At 43.3% G+C, this 20195-nt stretch overlaps 1 protein-coding gene across 2 annotated transcripts in view; it reads right to left on the reverse strand.

Moving 5' to 3' along the window:
- UBE2E3 (ubiquitin conjugating enzyme E2 E3) overlaps positions 1-17468 on the reverse strand; it is a 55583-nt gene extending 38115 nt beyond the window's left edge. Inside the window, exons 1-3 of one of the 2 annotated variants that reach the window (XM_063400412.1) lie at positions 17250-17468; positions 15756-15958; positions 13556-13606 (exon numbers count right to left, since the gene is read on the reverse strand). In XM_063400412.1, coding sequence (XP_063256482.1) covers positions 13556-13606; positions 15756-15949 — 245 coding nt within the window. In that variant the 5' untranslated portion in view covers positions 15950-15958; positions 17250-17468. Of the gene's footprint in view, positions 1-13555; positions 13607-15755; positions 15959-16789; positions 16888-17249 lie in introns of those variants that run through there. The other variant, XM_063400413.1, reaches the window with a different exon arrangement.
- Positions 17469-20195: the final 2727 nt, after the last annotated feature.

Below are 20195 nucleotides of genomic sequence, written 5' to 3' on the forward strand. Positions count from 1 at the left end.
CAAAAGAGGAATGAAGAGAAGTAAGTCCCAGTTATTTAACATACATCGTATACTTGTCCCTTGCCCAAATATCCCATGAAACCTCAGTAAAAAAAGGGTTTTTTCACAGATCTTGTATCCAGTCTGATTGTGAACAGACAGTTATGAAAAGAGTTTCATGGAACTAAATTGCAATCAAGAATTAAATTTTCATATAGGTTAGGAGAAAGTAGGATGGAAAACTGGTTTAGGACAAGAAACAAACAACCTTAAGTAACTTTGCAGTACGAGAACCTTCAAGGACTGTGAAAAAAAACCGTGTCAGGCAGAAAAGACTGAACAACTCACAAGAGGAGGAATACTACAAGTAGGTTATTTACACCTACCAGGGAATCAAAGAGTGTTTCTCATTATGGCTACATTAACTCAAATCAACCTTTGGCCCCTAGTAAAGAGCTGTAATTGCAAAAGAAAATTTGAAAATACAAGGAATTATAGGAAAACTTTTTGATTTTCTGCTGCACAGAGTAGTAGCTATAAAAAGGTGGGTCCCAGTATAATGCAAAGCACTAATCCTCCCCACAAAGCAGAATACCCTGGAGTAGATAATAACATTCTCTGCAAAGTAAATCCTCTATTTATTTATACTCTGGCAGAGTTTCCAAGTGTTTACATTTATTCAGTAAGCCAAAAAATTACTCAGAATTATTTTTCCTTTATATTTAACATATAGAAGAACGGCAAAGCTCTGAGCGCCTGGACCATAATTAAATCTATAATTCATACAGCAGCATGAAGACTAATACATAAATTAACTCTACCTGCCAGAAAAATTAATAATATCAGAAACAGCTTACTGCAGATTCCAAAAATGAGAATAGAAAGCTTTTATAGTAAAGCTTCTGTCTTTCAAACTTCCCTCAGGAAAATCTTTTTGCCCAAATTTCTATTGCAGCAGTGATCCAGACTCCACCATTAAAACTTCCGAGGCCGCTGACAGATTGAGAGGCGCAGTGCCCCTAGCGCAGGCACTGGAGCCACACTGCAAGCAGAGCAGGCTGCACCAGCAGCACACTGACTGGGCACCAGTAAGAGCTGGCCTGGCCCAGTGCTGCCCTGCTGGCCCTGGAGCAGAGCCGAGGTGCCCCAGGAGCGCGTTCACTCCTAGCAGAGGTTTCAGCCTCTCAGGAGCACATGCAGCTGGTGCAGCTTCATACTGCAGTTTGTCCACCCACCCGAGACAGAACAGTGCAGTGGGGTGTTTCCGTGTCCTGCCCTGCATCCAAACTGGATAAAAGCCAGGCTCTGGCTTGCACCTAGCTAAGAGACTGAAGTTACACACTCCAGCAGTGCCAGGATGACTCATGGTGCTTTGCACTCTGCCAGATGACTTTGAAAGGAACAGAGAGTTGCATATGGAAAGCACAAGCAGATGTAGCACAGCATCTCTCAGCATAAGCATTGCTTATGGCATCGACTGCAAAGCTAACCAGGACTGACCCCTTGGTCTGTGATCCACTTTGGAAAAAGACCAACAGAACTACTTCCAGAAATAACATTCAGTGCACTGCATGGACTGCTCACTGCATCATGTAGTGATTTAGTGCTGGTTTTTGGGGTTTTTTTTATTTTTTATTCAGACTGCAGAAACCAATGGCTCTTTCAAAGTTAACAAACATGGAACTCTTCTGGGCATAAATGGATTTGGATTAACACCTTCAGCAATACAGTCTTTCATAATTACCTGTTCTTCAAACACTTTCAAGAAGCAGAAAACCAAAGTGATATTTCTATTGGTGCATTTTTTTTCAAACAGCGCTCCTATCTTCCTACCTCCTGAAACCAGCTGCTATCACACTGGTGGGCACGTGTCACCTGTACTGGAAAGCTGCCCAGCCTGGATGGATGATTTTAGCAGGGAGGTATCCAGCTTATCTCAGGTGTGGGGAGAGGTGTGCTCACTGTCATTCCTATCTCCTTACTCGCGTGTTTGAAAACAAAGAGAGAATGCAAGCAGAGCTGAGTCTGACAATCCTGCTAAGAGATTTTATTTATATTTATTTTTCCAAGGTCAGAATCTGGGAGTAAAGAAAAATTAAGCACATCAACTTGCATTTCTCAGGGAAAAAAAAAGCAGAGTTATCAAAATCTCTCTTACAGTCCTGCCTGAATGAAAAGTAGGCAGCAGCCGTCTACAGCAAAAATATCAAGCAGAGCCTGCAGAGAAATTGAGAGGCAATGCAAACAGCATAAAGAGCATCCAGAAGGATGAAAAGTCATTTATCAGAGTAGTACAGCTCACATTGCTCTCCATTTCCTCCATCCCTGACCCCACCTGCTCAAATTTCTAGTAAAGCACACTGGTCATTGCACAGGAATTTTGCCAGAATGCCCTTTGTATCTGGGAGAACCACACGTGCTCAGCCTACAATGGCTGCAGTAGCATCGACAGCCTTGCTGTTAGATTGCCTTCTAACTGATAAGAAATTACTTTGCTTCTTCTATTCCTAAAACAAAAAACCCAAGCAAGTTTAACAGAAAACAAAGACTTTAAATAACACTTGTCTGCAGTATTACCATGAAAAATAAACAAAACACTTGAACGTAAAATGCTTTCACTGCAATTGTTTTTTCAGAGAACCTTGAAAGTAACTGACTTCTCCACATATGGATCTATTTAAGGTTTCTTACTCTGTATTATCAAACAAATCACTGCTTTGTTTTGATCATGTCCCTTTCACTTGAAAAACTTGTTTCTTTTTTTAAAAGAAGCTGTGGTGTGTTTGCTCTGGTATAACTAAGTACACCACCTGGAATTCTGGCTTATTAAAAAAAAGGAAGAAGCAAACCAAACTCAAAATACACAGCAGTCAGGTTGCTACTGCAATTCTTCACACTGTCCCAGCGATCCAAGCCTCCGTGGAAGAAGGGAAACCTGGAGCTATACCTGGCTGTATAAAACTTGTATGAGTATCACACAAAATCTCTACTCCAGACAAGAAACACTTTTTCAGCCACTGACTGTGCTTCAAATAGTTTATCATGTGAAGACCACCCTCTCAGATTAATCATGCTTGTAGAATTTTAGGTTCTACAGTATTTCTACCTTTTGCATAAGAATGTGTATCACTTGAACGATGCTTAATGTGCAGTGGGCTGTGCAGTGTAACTTAGATCACTTAGATTTGCTTCCATGTGAATACAGCTTCAGAATGTTCAGTGAAAGCTGATTTTTCTTAAGACCTCTCTTTGCGTTAGCTTTATAGAAATCAACCCAAACCTCATTATTTTCCTTCCAGGTCCAAAGCTCTGAACAGAAAGCCAGGTATTTGCATGAGGGTGTTGATTCCCTGGGCCCTCAGGGTGTCTCTAGAGGGAGATGTTGCTAAATCTGCAATGTCCAACTAGAGCTTTTGCCATTGATATTAATGAGGTAGACACAGATATGCCCTAGGTATCTATGAACAAGTTAGGACAGGCACTGGTGCACAATGACAACACAGAGCTCTGTGTCAACACACCATCACTGCACCACTTCACTGGTCTCTCAGATCCTCCAGCCTGGATGGAGTCTTGAGTGTTGGGACACCAGGGGGAAGGACCAACACCAGCTGAAGTGTTACCGAATCCCAGGCAGTGGGGACACAGTAGGCAGGTCCCTTGTCAGAAAAGGTGTATTGGGGGAGGAATCTGCCCATTGTATTCTGCAATAGCAGCCTTCACAGCAAGAGCTGAGTTCACCATCAGCTCAACATCCCTCCTAGGGCATAGCCAGCTATTGAAACACTTTCCCAACCCCCCCACTCTGCTCAAAGTAATTACAGCATAAACACTTTACTGAAATTGCAAACAAAAATAGCTTTCTGCTGCTAGCCTTCCCTTACAGAAAGGAGAGAACCCATGTTTCCATCTGTCCCATGAAATCTGACCATTGATGCTCTACTGATTCACTGTCACATTTTGGTGACTTCCATGTCCAGGCTTCAGAGTGAAGTGATACTTTCTGAGTTCAAACCTAAACCCCCCACTGCAGCTTCAGGCTCAATGAGCTGAGCCAGCACTGACTGAGAACCCTTGGCTTTTTGCAGCACTTGTACTGCTAAGCCAGTCACAGAGTGTCCTGAGTGCTGGGCACGGCTACCTTTGCTCAAGCAATGTTAAACAAGCTCCCAGGCTGGCTTTGCACCGCATGAGAACCTTCATGTGCTTACTGATGTCCAGCCCTGCCACCAAAGCTACATGAAGGGTTTCTGGCAAGGGAGGACCTCACCTCCAAGACAATTTGTTGTGAATCCCTGAGGCTGGCCTTTGGCTTTGCTGTCTGTTCTTTGACTCTGCTGGCTGCCTTCCCAGCGCCTGCACCCTTCTGCATGCCTCAGAGAGGAACTACTCAAGTTTATAGCAGCATTAACTCATCAGCTGGAAGCCTGCCAGGCTGCTTACATTTTCACTACACTCGTCTGAGCTCTTATTCCAGAGGGTGCTTCGAGACAGGATCCACGGTCACAGACAGTACTACACAACTGCTTTCTGGTGTGCTTCAGTCCATTTGGGGTGCTGGGCAAGATGCATCAGTGCTTGCACAGCTACTGCAAACTGCCTCTGTGAAAGGACAAAAACGGCCTTGCTTTTGTTCAGCTCAGTGTTAGAGATGCTTATGTGCCTGTGGAACAAACACAGGGAACACAAGCACAGAGCATAGGAAGTATCAAAAATCAACACCTACTGCAGATCTGCTGTGCTATTTGTTTCTCACAAAGGTGACACACTTCTGGAGAGCTGAGGACACATGCCTAATTTATTTCTAGTTAGCAGAAGGTGACAACTTTCTGCAATTAAAGTAGGATTAGATAAAAAATTAAAACAAAGCCAAAATCAGGGGGAAGGGGACAAAGTGGAATAATAAATCAGCAGAAAAATCACAAGATATTTGCTTTTTTTGATTGACAACAGGATAAAATCTGTGCACTTCCAGTGACTTTTTAAATAATTGTTGCTGCTGCTTGGAATCATAGCATTTGTATATCTTCCAGGGGAATCATACTACAAAACCCTGACTAAAACACAGTTTTTAAATGAAGTGAAAATCACTTCCCCATAAGCTTTCCTTTAGCCTTATAATTTAAATCTAGCATAAATGCTAGTCTGGTCAAACTGGTCTTTAAGAGGTCACTTAGTTAATTTCCTCCTTGAAGTAGAATCAACTGTATCTAAACTGCTCCCGCCAGTCCTTTGCTTTTTAAAAACCTCTGGCAATGCAGACCCACCACCTTTCGAATGCTGCTTTTATGTCCAGGTACTCCTACATCGATTTTAGGTCTTCACTATGGCAACTGAAGTTGCTTTTCATGTCTACCAACTGGACTAGCAACAATTGCCTCATTTCCTGTGCAGCAACTTTCTTCTATGTCCAAATATCTTTTCCTTTCTTTTCTCCTTCCTTCAGAGTGTATGATCCTCAAAGTGGCTACACCTATTGTGAAGAACTGCTCCACATCCAGACTTTTTTCCCCATGGATTTGTGCAGCTGATTATGCCTACTAAAGTGCTGTACCTTGCAGTTCTCATTACTAAATTACACCATATTTTTAAGGTCACTTCCTACATTTGCCCCCATCACTTACCATTCCTGTCCTGCCCTCCAATGTGCCTACAATGCTTTTGTGCCCACTGTTAACTGCAAATGCAGTATTTACATGCTCTAGGCCAGTATCCTCGTAAATAAGGAAAATGTCAATTACTAGGGACTGTCAGATGATCCTCTACAGATTCTTCCAACCTGAAGTGACTCACTGCTAACTACAGGTCACTTTGGTGTTTCAGCAAAATAAAATCTTACCCCTCCTTTGCTTCTGAAAGCAATGCTTACAATGGTAGTTTAATCATTGTCAACTAAACCTGTATATGAGTTCCTAAAAGGTCTGGCCAGTCTGTTTTACAGTAAGTGCTATAAAATTAACAACTGCTCCAGCCACAGTTCTGAACTAGGTAACAGTATAGTGCACTCTCTGTTCAGGGAAAATTAATCCAAATTAATGCAAGCAGGCTGGGACTCATTCCCAGCAGTTACTGGCTAAAGTAAGGCATTACTGTAAAGGAACAGCACAGAAAGGACAGCTTAATGTCCACATGGCCCTGCCCGAGATGGCAGCTGGACACCCCTGCTCCTGCCCACCCAGCCCTGAACTCGGAGAACATGCTCACGGTACTTTTCCTGATCTCTCTCAAAACGTTCCACATCTGCGCAAACCCGAGTTACACCAGCTCCAGGACACCTCCACACATCAGTTTTATAAGAATTAGGTAATTTTACATAAAGGGTTTGATGCCATTTAGCTGATTCTCTTGTATTTGCACTTTTTAAAATTGAATCTGAAGTAGTTGTTGCAAGTCTGTAATAGTAAAGAAACTGATACACAGAGACAAGTCAGTCTGAGGGGGAAACATTCAGTGCTAGGACCTTGCCACACATAATGTTGATCACAAACTAAGTATGACAGGCTGGCAGTGGCGAGCAACGCACAGTTTGAGTGTCAAAAGAAAAAAAAATACATATACATGGCATATTTTAGTCAGTTTGATCACAGAGCCTGAAAGGCCTTTGTACAGTTATACAAATCCAAAAAGCAGATTTGTCTTTAACTCTAAGACCCATTACTTGGCATTTTTCACAAAGTTTTGCACAACACTACCTAAAGAATTGTTTAAAAAGCTGGTCAGGCTTTTCTGTTGTTTCCAGATAAAACTCAAGATGTAATCAGCATTGGTTCTTTAATACCAGTAGCTGAATGAAAATTGTTTGAAATACTTCTGCAACTTTAAAGTAGGTAGACAACCATTATTTTTATTTTTCTTTACATTTTGACTGTAGCTCTATTGAAAACTAGTGAAATATCTATATAATGTTTGGACTAACACACAGATTTCAGAGCAGGTAGGACAGTGCTGTGGACACTGCTCACACAAGTGTCAAACCTGCCAATCTGCAGGCATGAAAACTTACTCCCATGAGCAGATACGGTGATTTGTGTTGCATAACCCTCTCTTAATTATGCCACTGAGAATATTTGCATGAGAAATTCACTGTGTGGGGGCTGATAAAAAAACCTTGGTTTATAGCTTACAGGTAAATAGTAGCAGAGGGGAAAAACACCAAAATCTGAGGCATTTTGAGTTAGTGGATCTGTCATCTAGTCTCAACCGAAAAGAAAGTACTTTAAATATTCTCACAATTCAAAATGTTCAGGAGGTAAACAATCTTTCACTATTGCATTTTTTAAATGAAAGTATATTAAATAATAGTACACTCTGGCTCTTAACACTTAAATGTTTTACTGAAATGGCTTTCTAAATTTGCATCCTCCCTCTTAAGCAGTTTCACTCACGACCAGCAAATAAGGTAAAAGACACTCTGTTACTACAACTGGACAGAAATACAAAAATACCAGACTTCTGATTGCTGTGCTAAATTACACCACTCTTTCCTACTCTGACCTGAACTACAGCCTCCTGGTTAGAAAAAAGAAAAGAAGATGAAGGGAAGAAAATGCTTAAGAGAAATAACTAGATAAATTAGAGATGGGCAATACTAACAAGTATAATTTCAATATTCATTTGAGAGTTACTTCAAACATGCTTTATGAACCCTCTCCATTGTATTTTTTTAACTGTAAACTTCTGTATAGGGAAGGAAGTGTTAGAAATAATTGTGTGGGTTGTATTCTCGAAACCATTCTGCAAACTTCAGCTTTCTTTTCAAGTAGAATACATTTATTGCACTCAGTGGTGACAAAGTGCTGGGCAGGGACAGACAATAAAAAGCATAATGTAAGTGTCACAAGATACATTATCGAGAAGGGTTTGGGAGATTTTTAAAAATTTTGCTCATTCAGCTTCAGCACAAGCATTTGTGGAAATCCTCTTAACACAACTATCTCTCACACACCTTGATCAGCTGTTCTTCTGTAGGGAACCATTTAGTGCTCACAACTGGGTTTTCACTGCAGGGGTGGAAGCCAGAAAAACTGCCATTTTTTTTTTTTTTTTTCTGAGTGGGATTCAGTATTTAGTACTAGGAAGATGTTTTCCCAACAAGAAATTAATAGAGCAAACACAAAACTGGGGGATTTACACCCATCTGAAGAGTCAACAGTTTGAGTGGAAGAAAAAATGTACACGTGAAGATGGGCACACTTGTGCTACTGTATAAAGGCCTGCTATTTGACTGCATGCAATATTATTCTTTCTCCTCCTGATTTCATAAAAGCAACAGAATGCCTGGTTTTGACAAAGGGGAGATGGAAACTTACTACATTTGAGAGACAAAGGAATGGATTGGCTTATTCATATCCTGGTGTGTGTGGCAAAAAGCTTTGTGTGAACAATGACTGCTCTGAGAGGAGAGAGGAAAAACCCAGCAGAGTTCATTTGAATCACCTATTTAAACCATTTAAGCAAACTTGGATTATTTTTTTCCCCTCCCTGGGGAGCATTACAGAGTAATCACATGAATCTGCTTCACTCTCTGACTGGAGTAGTCTCCTCCGTGGCAGAACTGGAGCAAACCACAGCTGTGCAGTAACATCTTCAACAGGCACAACTGTTTGCAGAGTAAACATTTGCCTATAACCTTACTGCAGACAGAGTGTGTTAACAAAAGGAATGCTGCTACAAGCTTAGCTGCAGCACCTTCCTCACAAACACGAGGCTGCTCTAGCTCCAATCCAGCGCTACCTCTGCACGTGGACGAGCCTGCACCACCAGCGCAATTCTTCACTGCTGCTCATTGTTTCAGACAGCTCAACTGAAAGAGCTTGAATTGCTGGTCTGAGGAATACCTTCACAATATTGCTTTAAACACACACTGCAGTGCCCACACTGATGGAATAACAAGCACAGTGTGACAGTTACAAACATCTGGATTTGTGGGTCCAGAACTGAAGCAGGAACAGTGCTCGCCTGCCAGGGCTTTGCAGGCATTCCTCTTTGTGGCAAACTCCAGACCCTGGTGCTGGCAACACTCGGCAGGGTGGAATCAGCCCAAAACGTGGCACTAATGAAAGGGACAAATGAAGCTCTTAGGAAGCAGAAGAATCTTGTGTTAAACCCCTTAGACATCTTGCTTCCATTTGTTCTTAGTCCACATACTTGGGAGTGTTATTTTAAAATACATAATTTCAAAAAACCTACTCATAAACCATGAACCTATTTACAAGTCTAGGAGAGATTACAAACAGGAAAATCATCATCTGCCACCATTTGTAGTACTGCAAGAAATCACATTAGTATGTATTAGCATACAATCCCTGAAAATAAATAGGAATCCATATCATAATCCCTATTAAGGAAAATCTTTCCAACAGACCTGTAAGGTCAGGCACTCACTGCCTAGAGGATGAGACAGAGCAGGCAGCCTTTGGGGTGGTCCCAGCAGCTCTTGCTTAGCAATAAGTCCCATTTCCCAGCAGCTACAAAGAAAGCAAGTTGTTTCTCTGACCAGTGCTCCAAGGCATGTGTTTTGCCTGGCTTTTTCACTTTACTTTTTTCTTTTTAACCACTTGTTTTCAAATATCTGATTTTCAGCTTAACAAAGAGAAGAGAATAAAGCCAGTTTACGGTACAGGATATAAAAGACTTACATCCTCTTGCTTGCCTGGGAAAGATACACTATTTCAACTCACCACTTTTTAAACCACATGAATTAAGCTCTGAGTGGATACACTGAATTTCGTGTTTGCATTCATTTCCTGCGAAGTTTACACTAAAGTGGATTTGTTGTAAAATGGGCTGCAAACTATAAACTAAGCTGACATGAATGTTATTAAATTGAACTTCAAAAACTTTCCCACAAAGAAGAACAATATTCAGTTTAGAAATGGAAATGAGGAAGAGTGACCAAAGGAAACTGGGAGTATGCATTTTTGTTACTGTAGATTAGCACATCAGCCAGGAACAGCTAAAGGAAGCTGCTATAAATCTCAGCACCCCTGGGAACAGCCCCACTTGTGCCAGCCCTAAAATCCAGGAAACACAATGAGCATTGGAGACAGCAGTGCCCTGCTCCACCTGAGCTTCAGCCCCCAGATTGGGCAGGTCACAACAGCAGCCTCAGACATAACTACAGAACAGTGACCTCTGATCTAAACAGTTTTATGCTATGAGCTGAAAACAGTTATTCCAGATATGTCAAACCTATTTAAGAACATCTCTGCAGCCCAGATTTCCCAGGCACTACGTGCAAAACCTTTGCAGTATTTACCTGAGAGTCTGTAACAGTGGGGTTTGGCACACGTCCACACCTTGAAGTATGTACAAGTGCTTGGCCATGGTTTGAAACTGAGCTGCCTAGGAGCAATAGGGCCAAGATCTTTTTAGCTTTGCTTTATGCTATTAAAAGCACAAAAGAAATGAAATACAGCACACTGCATCAAATAGCACAGCTTTGAGTTAAGCCAGCAAAAGAAAGAAAAAATTGAATGAGATACCTGTGCTCAGTTTACCTAGGTGTGCTAGTGCTACAGTGTATGTTGCACAGTAATTGACTTGTTACAGGCTTTTCTGTTGGGCAGAAGAAAACATGAGTAGAAAGCAGCACTTCATTTTTCTCCAACATCTTTAGTAGCTGAAAACTGAATTCAATTTTATCACTTTTGATGCTTTATCTTTCTTGAAAATCACACCAAAATCACAGGAATTTAGTACTACTGCATGTTAAAGAGTAAAGCTATCAGCATGAATATAATAAGTTTTATATTTGGTACCCCCGAGATGCAGCTCATATTCACTGCTTACAAACATGACAGCATGATACACGACAACATGATTTTTTCAATAGTTCATTGTCCAATTAACAGAATCAGAAATCAATCTTTACTGTCGAGACAGGCAAGAAAAAACTACTGTTTAGTCAGTTTTACTGTGCCTGTCATTCTGCTATCCCAGTGCCTAAAACAGAAGTTAATGTGCAGCCCAGGAATGGGGTTTTCTTGGGATTCTGGCATTTTTACAAAGCAGATGTTATAGCAATAGATGTGACTGCAGGAAAAATAACTGCTGGGGAAACCTCTTTTGCATGAGAATCATAGTGCAGCCAGTTGGTGTCATTTTAAAGTAGCTAAATCAGCCTCAGGTCACTCCCATGGGGTGACACTGGGCAGGTGCATGGGCAGGTGAGAAGTGGCAGCAGATATCAGTGTTTAACATGATATGAGAGAGTTCAACATGATCTTCAGTGTTTGTACTGTATCCTGTTAAAGCAACATTTAACGTTTTATATGTGTCATTACTGCATTTTAAAAATTGCTAATTTTTCATTACTTATGTAACTGAATAACCAGAAGGAACTAGCAGCATCCACGAGCATTAGTTGCCAGTTGTATTCTTGTCAAGCTTGCAACATGTGGGCTGCAAATGATAAGGGTGTGCTCTAGGGAAGGGAAGAGAAACAAATGTGCATGAAAAACTGGTTTTGGGAGAACTTAGACACCAGGTTTTTATTTTTAAAGCACATGTGAATATGCCCAAATGGGTTTTTTTTACAAATTCTTTTTTTTTCACAAGAAATGCAATAAGTAGCATTCTGCTACTTGATGAGCAATGCAGAGGTGTCATCAGCCTGCTGTGTTTGTCTGTAGCCTAATCTGTGCTACTACACCCTATAAGAAAGTAAAAGTGTCAACTGTTTCTGCACATAACACACAGCTGTATTTACCTCTAGGTACCAGAAAGGCTCCTTCTAACAGGTCAGTTTCCATGGAACAATGAATATCTTGGGCACTGAAACTCTGTTCAAACTGTTTATCATGAAAATTCAGATCTCTTCAGACAGAAGCTTGTTTCTTTTGTAGATTTTTTTCATTTTATTTTGCAAGAGGTAAAAATGCACTCATCATAAAGTTGTTACTGAGTAAATCCACTGAATTCCTCTTAAAAATACCTATGGGAACAGAAGCATTGACTTCCTCACTAGCAAAAAATAACATGTTTTCCCACTCTCTGTAGGAAAGAAACTTGAATAATTTTAGGCACATTGGGGGGTTTTCATCATTCTGAACATCATTCCTGGGGATCTGGCTGTACCAGCTCACAAGCAGAATGCTCTGCAATACTCTTGTGCTAATATGAGAGGAGCACGCTTTCCCAGGGAGCCAAGCATCAGACAGGGCTGCAGAATGCGAAGGGGGAAGCTTCTCCCTCTAAAAGCTGTAACTTGCTGTACCCAACACTGCCACAATTATCCTTTTGGCAACTGTCAGCAAAGTGTCAGAGCTCTATTTCATTTAAATTTTTCTCTTCTACCATGCCCCTTTGATGCTCCAAATATAAAGTGCAGGACCAACACAGAACTAGATCCCAGGAATTTATTTGAAGTTATCTAAAGCAGTTATTTAAAACCAAACCAAACCCATCTCCCCACAAAAAACCCCAAAACAACCAAAAACAACCAAAACAACCAAACCAAAACACCATCTCCTAAACAAACAGAGCCACAGAGCCTGCATGCAAATACATCAGACTGCCACAGGCAATCTACAGCACAGTCCTCAGGACAAGACGCCTTCACCACAAATTCAATAAAACACTGCTCTGGTTTAGCCCCTGTGCTCATGGATTAGAGAGACAGAAGAATAGCTCACATTTTATCAAATTCACAAAACACCCACCAAACCTTTTCAACCATCCAAAAGCAAAACAATCCCAACACAGAATCAGAAAGCATTTCCAGCATTTTTTTTAAATATGTTACGGCTCACAGTTACACGAGTTATTAAGATACCTTCCAGTCAGAAATCTTACTGAGATGCCTCAAATGAAAGCAGCATTATTCAAAGCTAGCTTTACTGCAAATCTTAACACTGGATGCTCACAGCTAATGAGAATTTTTATGCATCCTTTAAACAAAAGTAAAACATGCAAAAGCTTTAAAGAAACCAGCTAACTATGCTACTCTCTAACTTTCCTACAGATCAAGTGCAAGTGCTTCAGTTCCAAACCACCACTTTAAAACTAAATCACTCAGTTTTCCATGCTTAAAATTTCATTTTCTAAAACCTAACCAAAGCGCCCCCCAAGCTGGGAACTTTGTTAAAGACATTCTTTATCAAGAGACTACAACTTTGACCAATAGACACATAAATTTATGTCAATACGTCAGTTTATCTGTTAAACAACATACTAAGAAAAAGCATATAAAAATCAAATACAGTTCTTTACTTCAGAATGAAAAGACCACTTTAGAAACTCAGCACTCAAACCCAGTTCAAACTACATGCAGACATTAAGCTGAAAGCTTCAGCATATTTTGACATTCATATAATTAATGTTTTGAGAAGGCAGTGACCAGCTATGAACAACAAACTGAATAGATTTTACTGTGTACATGAATCACTAACAACTGCACCTCCAACATGCAGACAAAATATCAAACTCCAGTTCCAAATGCTTTGTATGTTTGTTCAATCTGCTGTATGCAATTTCTGTCTAACAGTCACCCGTCGTAAACACTAAGTTTGCCTTTTGTTAACCTGAGCACATTAATTTCCTACCACCGACCACAATTTAAGAAGCCATTACATACCTGCAGTTAGGAGGAGGATCAAGGGTTATTTCAGCTAGCTCCTTCTGGATTCTGTTGGCGAAATGAGAACAGACACAAAGCATTTGAGATAGTCTATAGAATAAATCAGGGAATTACACTGCCCTCTACCACCATGCAGTTAAATGCAAGATTGGCTTTGCCTTCAGTAATGCTAACATGGCTGCTTCCTCTTTGTTCTCAGAGGCATAACCCAAATCCCACAGCTGAGAAACTTTGCAGCTTTTTTCCTGCTCCACGCTGGATGTAAACAGAACACTTACAGCTGAGCTGGGTAGGAATTTCCCACAACTACTCAGGAAAGTAACTCTTTTTCACATCCGAGCACTTTTTACCAGGGAGATTCTCTTTTCAAGCTAATATGCAAATGAGGCGGGGGGGGAGCCTGCACAGGCAGATTTGACAATGACTTTAAACCAGAGCTACAGGACCTGTGACTGAGGCTCAAGTGAACCGTGCTGGCAGCAGACACACTCTTTGCACAATATTTTACCTACTACTTTGCAGTGTGTTTAAAAAATGGATTTGCAGATCTGCCAGGCTGTCTCTGTTACTGGAATAATCTCTCTGGATCAACTTTGCCTCTCTCCATACCTTCTGCTGCCTTTTCTCCTGTAACCTTATACAGTAGCTGTATTTATGTAATATAAAGTGATACAATAACTTGAAATAATCTGTGCATAACTTTATTACAAATATTCACAAGGAGCTGAAATCTGAAAAATGAGTACTGAAAACTTCATGCCAATTTAAGTTTATTCAGGTACACAAGAGGTGCAATTTCAAAACACACGTTAAATTCCTCTTAAAAATATCAAATAAAACTTCTCTTCACAAAAGGACCCATATAAGCAATACTGTGAATTTCATGCAAATAGCAGGTGTTAAAAGATGAGCTTACAGAAACTGCTCTGAATGTCCTTGCACTAATACCAGTAAGTTCAGTCACTTACTGAACTATCTGAGATGGATGGAATTAGACTTGCAACAGTAAGTGAAATAAAGACAACACGGGAAAACTTAGTGTTCAAAAACCTGTATCTCAGGCCTGTTAAATAAAGACGAGTTACAACAAATTACAAGTGCTACATAGTAATAGCAAAACTTTTTTCTCTTTAGCCAGTCCCATTTCAAAGGGTTTCTTTAAAAAGCTCAAAAGTCATCAAAGCCACACAGCCATTCTCTGCAACAGTTTTACCATATTTCAAAGAGAATTTACTAAAATTACAAATTTACTGAAGTGTTCATAAAAGTCAGAACTATAACACTCATGCTGAATAAGCAAAATTTGAAGCTACTTCAGCTATTTTACAACTTTTCGTGCTACAGGATATTTGTAAATGTTTGCAAAAAAAAAGCAGCTGGAGGGAAAGGACTGGAAAGTTATGTTTCATCTCCAAAGACAACTGGAATTAAAGAATTTAAAGTCTGAGTATTTCACACAGCTGATCTTTGAGAAAACTACCAGAGTATACATCTTGAGAGCCAGACTGTCAATGAGCTTATATGCAAATGAAAGTACAACCAATGTAACTAAACAAAATTTTTGAAGATTCTCATACTTAAAGGCAGAGGCTACCTGTAGAATGTCACGGTATAAATCCACAGATCCTAAGGGAAAAAACTCCCCTAAGTTTCTCCCAAGAGAACAGCAGAAGGAACCCATTCCTTCAAGGTGCGTAAGGCTGTCTTGTGCATCATCATGAAAAGCTCTTACAAGGCCCAGAGAAGCCATTGGGGTTTTATGACTTCTTTAATTAGACAGCATTCATCAGTCTACAGACCTGTCATCAGTCTAGAGACCATAATAAAATACTCCAGGAGGACTCCACCCTATACCAATCAGGCATGGAAACCTGACACAGTAAAAAAGGGCCAAAGCTCTCTCACACATTTTTGCAAACACAAAATGTACCTGGGTGCCCCCTCCCAGTCAGCCTGTAAGGTTCCAAGTTCTGTGCCAACTTTTCTGAAGAGACAGGACAAGTCTGCGTTACTGTTACCCAAGAAGACTCGGATTAATTAAAACTCTGCTTAGCAGGGTCCTGTACTACCAAAGTTGATAGCTCACTCCCTTCCACAGAGCTCTACAGGAATCCCTCTGCCAGACAAGCGCAGTGCAAGTACTACAACTCCAAACACTGTGCAAAAAGACTGCAGGATGTTTCACTGTCCCCTTTACCTTTTTGCACTAGTAGATAGCTTAGCAGTAGTTTTGCTGGATAGTTTGGTGTTCTTCTTCTGCTGGGTGGCAGAGGGTTTTCGTTCTTCTTGCTCTTCAGGTTCAGGGGCAGGCGGATCCCTCTGATCGGCATCTGAACTACCACTGCTGGTACTTGGACTTTCATCGTCTGACCTCTGCCTATCACTGGACATCGTGGGGAACTTTTCGGGGAAGGAAAAGAGGCAGAATTAATACACAATGAAGGGCTCTCTCTTGTCATTCCCCAAGTTCCACTGACCTCTGCCTGTCACTGGACATCACACAAAACCTTTTTGGGGAAGAAAAGAAGCAGAGTTCATACAACAGGCAGGGCTCTCTCTTGGCATTCCCCAAGTTCCAGAAAACTTTGAATAGGTGACAAGTCGGTGTCAGTGAGAAATTAATCAAAATATACTTCTCCATCTCATACCCAAGGGCTGGAGTTTGACAGCTACAAAGCAAGTATATTTACACTTCTGAAAATACAGATATTTCCAATTTTTAAACCCACTCGCATTTTTTTCATACTTTAAACAATATGCCAATTGTCGACTTTGTTCTAAGGCATGAGACAGATTTAGCAGGGTACTTAGGCAATGAACATTAATAACTTATGACACACTGTAAATAACAGACCTCACTGAAAATGTTTTTTAAAAAGTCACTAATAACCTGTAAATATTTACATTGGAGGAGAGCATTTTATTGGGTCCAAACGCCAGATCCCCCCTCTTCCCCTCTCTCCGAGAAAACACACTGCCAGTAACACTTGGGTTGATTTCAGATGGAAATGTACACTTGCTCTGAGCATTTAAAGGGCTGGCACGGGGGGGGGAACGAGGTTTGGATTTTTGTCGGTGGTAGGGCTTTTTTTAGGAAGGGGAAAAGCCCCGCGATGCATTTAAAGCCACTGGGGTAGCAGCAGCCCCGGTTATTTACATGGCCAGCAGCGAGAACTGCATTTGGCCACCACAGAGCTGCCGGAGGGGGAAGAAGCATAATTCAAACTGCACCTTCTGCACAGCTCTCCCCGCCGCCGCTCCCCGCGCAGCTCCGCCAGGCAGACCGACATTTTTCCGCCGATCGGGAAAGGCGGGGGGGTGGGGGGGAGAAGGAGGGGGCTGCCCCGGCGGCCGGGGGGGCCCGAGGAGGAGCGGCGGGAGCTGCGGCAGGGCTGGATCCAGGCGGCCGCCCGGCCGCGCTTTGTGGGGAGCGCCAGCCCGCCTCGGCTCGGCTCGGCTCGGCTCGGCTCGGCGGGCGGCGGCGGAGGCTCGCCCGGCCCCGCTCCGCACCGTGCGTGTGCACCAAGTGAGGCGTGAACTCGGGCCGGCCCCGCGCCCCCGGCCGCCGCCAGGCAGCGAGCGCCGAAAACAAGAACAAAGCTCCTCTACCAGCCCCCCCGCCTCCTCCCCGCCTCCCCCCACCGCGCTCGCCCAGCCGCCGCGGCGGCCGCCTCGCCCGCCGCTCCCTTACCTTCGCCGGCGTCCTGTCCCGCTGCTGGGTCGGAGGGGCGGGATGGCGGGGGGCCGGGCCGGGCCCGCGGCGCCCGAGGAGGGGACGGAGGCGGCCGGGGGGCTCTACGGCGGCGGCGGCGGCTCTGTGGCCGGGCAGTGTGGAACATTGAGAGCCGGAGCAGGGGGGGACGGGGGGAGGCGCGGTGCGGCCCCGCGGCCGGCGGGTGGCGCTGGCGGGCCCCGCTCTGCGGCGCGGGCTCCCGCGGCGGGCCGGGGGGCCGGGGCGGGGGGCGGCGGGCGCGCGCCGCGGAGCGGAGGCGGGGAGGGGGCCCGGCCGCCCCCGGGCTCCCCCCGCCCCGCCCGGGCTCCCCCGCCCGCCCGCGGCCGCCGGCGGAGCTCCCGGCGGGCGGGGGAGGGGAGAGGGGGCGCTCGCTCCCGCCTGCCGCCCGCCGGGGCGCGCGCAGGCGCGCTCCCGCCGCGGCCGGGGGCGCGCGTGCTCCGGGCCGGGCAAGGACAAAGCGGCGGCCCGGGGCTGGGGGGGCATCGCCCCTCGAGGGGCGCCCCGCCCGCCCGGGCCTCACCCGCGGCCCTCGGCCGAGCCGGCTCCCCGGGGCTCCGGCCTCCGCGGGGCCCGCCGGGCCGGGGCCGGCAGCGGCCATGCCCGGGGGTCGCACAGCCCTCGTCAGCCTCACACCGGCCTCGCCTCGGGCCTTGTGTGAGCGCAGGGACGCACAGGAACGGGACCCTTGGGGGCTTCTCACCCCGCCACCACCAGTGCCTGCCCTTGGCACTGTGGCGTACCTGGGAGCTGGAGAAACACCGGCCACCCTGCAGCCTCACCACTCTGAACAGGGTATTCAGCATCAAAACCAGAATTAATTGTTCTGTGAGCAGCCAGCACAACAAATCACAATGTTTTAAGAAGAAGGAGGATCATTGACAGCAACTGTGGTGTCACAGAAAGGTAGTACAGTGTGGAGATGGAGTTTGTTTTCTGGCCCGTCCCAAATGCCCGGCATTGGTGTGCACTGAAACAACTTCTCACACTGTCTGCCCGAGCAATCCACCCATTTAGAGAATGTAAATACTCCAGTCTTGGAGCCTGATCACACTGGAATTAAAATCCAGTTTCTTTATAAAAGTTCTTGTCTATCTGTGAAAAAACGACAAGGTTGAGGTCGTGGACAGCTGCCTTCTGCTGAGAGAAATTAACATTTACTATAAATGTTTGTGAAATGTACATGGAATCTCAAGACTGACAGTTGCTGTCCAGCACAAGCGCTTTTGCCTAGATAGCTTTCATTATCAACAGCCTAATGACTTAAAAATGACCTAAAACTAGTGTGTTTTCTTAGCTTGTGCAAGGTCAAGGGGTCAGAGAGCATATACCATGCTCTAGAGGGAATAAACAGTTGGTGTGTCAAGGAATACTCTTCTCTGGGATTACTTGACGTTAGCTCACTTGAAAAGTATACTGAAGATTTGGCAGAAAAGTTGAATTATGTGATGTGGAGGAATTCTGGAGGTTTGTTTGTTAAAGTAGGCTATAGAGAATTCCCAGCTCACCACTATAGGCAATTTGCCCCTGAGGTATGCTGTAGAAAATTCCTAGCATAAACAGTATCTGGCTTGATGAGCAATCTGGGCATAATTAGTAAAAGGGAAGCACAGCAATATTAAAAATCTATCAGTCAGCACTGAGAGCCTTTCCCCCTCCCCTCGTCCCATTCTGTTGATGATGCTCAAGATGAAGCTTGCTGGAACTTTGAAAGTCAGGATTGAGTCTTCAAAATTATTTCAGGTGAAAATTTGCAGTCATCCCAAAAAAAGTAGTATGAGAATGTACTTCTACAGATTGAAAGTAAGAGGACTAGCCAAGAGTTGCACACCACATCAGCTACTACGTGTGTAGCTTTTGTGGCTTTCAGGATACAAAGTGAAAATTAACAAAGCCCATTAAATGGAGACTGATAGAAAAACTATTCTAGATTTTATTTTTTCCCAGCATTTTTTACTATATTAAAATGAATTTACTACAGCAATGTGTGGGCATAACAGATATTTATTTGACTGAATATTCATTCATTTGACATCAGGTCTCAAAGGAGGTTGTATGTTCTTTGGGTATGTTTGCTATGATGTCATCCACAGAAAGAAGGCTGCACTGAAATGTACAGTTTGAAGGAGGGGAAGAAATGACAATTTTAATAGCCATTGTTACAAATCTGCATATAATCATCTCTGTGACTTTTCATATCCCTTCTAATTTGACTTCAGTGTAATTTTAACTGATGTACCATCACGAATGTGTTTTCTCTGTCAGTTTATTGTGTGCTCAAATTGTGGAAGGGCAGCTGGCATTGCAGAGCCTTCCTAAGTACAGGGCACTCACGGTGAGGCCTACTTTTTTTTTTACCTACTTTGTTACCTTTGTTGTTTGTGTTTTGTTCCTTTTGTGTTCTTTGGGATTTTTCTAGAAGCCCTGTTTCCAAAGTTGGTAGATTGGTAAATGTTTTTATGAGAAGTCTTTTTGGGTCTGTCTCCCTCCCTGTTTTGTCAGAGCACAGGTGAGAAGTTTCTGTTAGCACACAGAAGTTGAACATCTGCCTTGGATGGCACAGATCTGAAAATATTTCTCTAGGTTTGGGACTTCACAGCTGAGTCTCCTCCCTCTGACATGAAGTTCTTGGACAGCAAACAATGGGACCAAAACTAGATGAAAGCATTTTGATCTCCTGGCCCCAATCATTTTAAGGGTGTACAGATGGTAAGGTAAGACCAGCATACATTTTTCATGATTAAGAGCATACATACTGAAAATACTACTCAGTGTTTGCAGTTATATACGTCATCTTCTTTATCACAAAGTCATTGTTTGCTGACACTAAATTCATCTCCACCTGGCAATGCATCTCTGTGTCCTAAGTGTGTTCCCATTCCAGGTTGTGTTAAAGCCCCTGCTGGA

Source organism: Prinia subflava, chromosome 6 (assembly GCF_021018805.1).
Source record: "Prinia subflava isolate CZ2003 ecotype Zambia chromosome 6, Cam_Psub_1.2, whole genome shotgun sequence".
NCBI classification, from domain to species: Eukaryota; Metazoa; Chordata; class Aves; order Passeriformes; family Cisticolidae; genus Prinia; species Prinia subflava.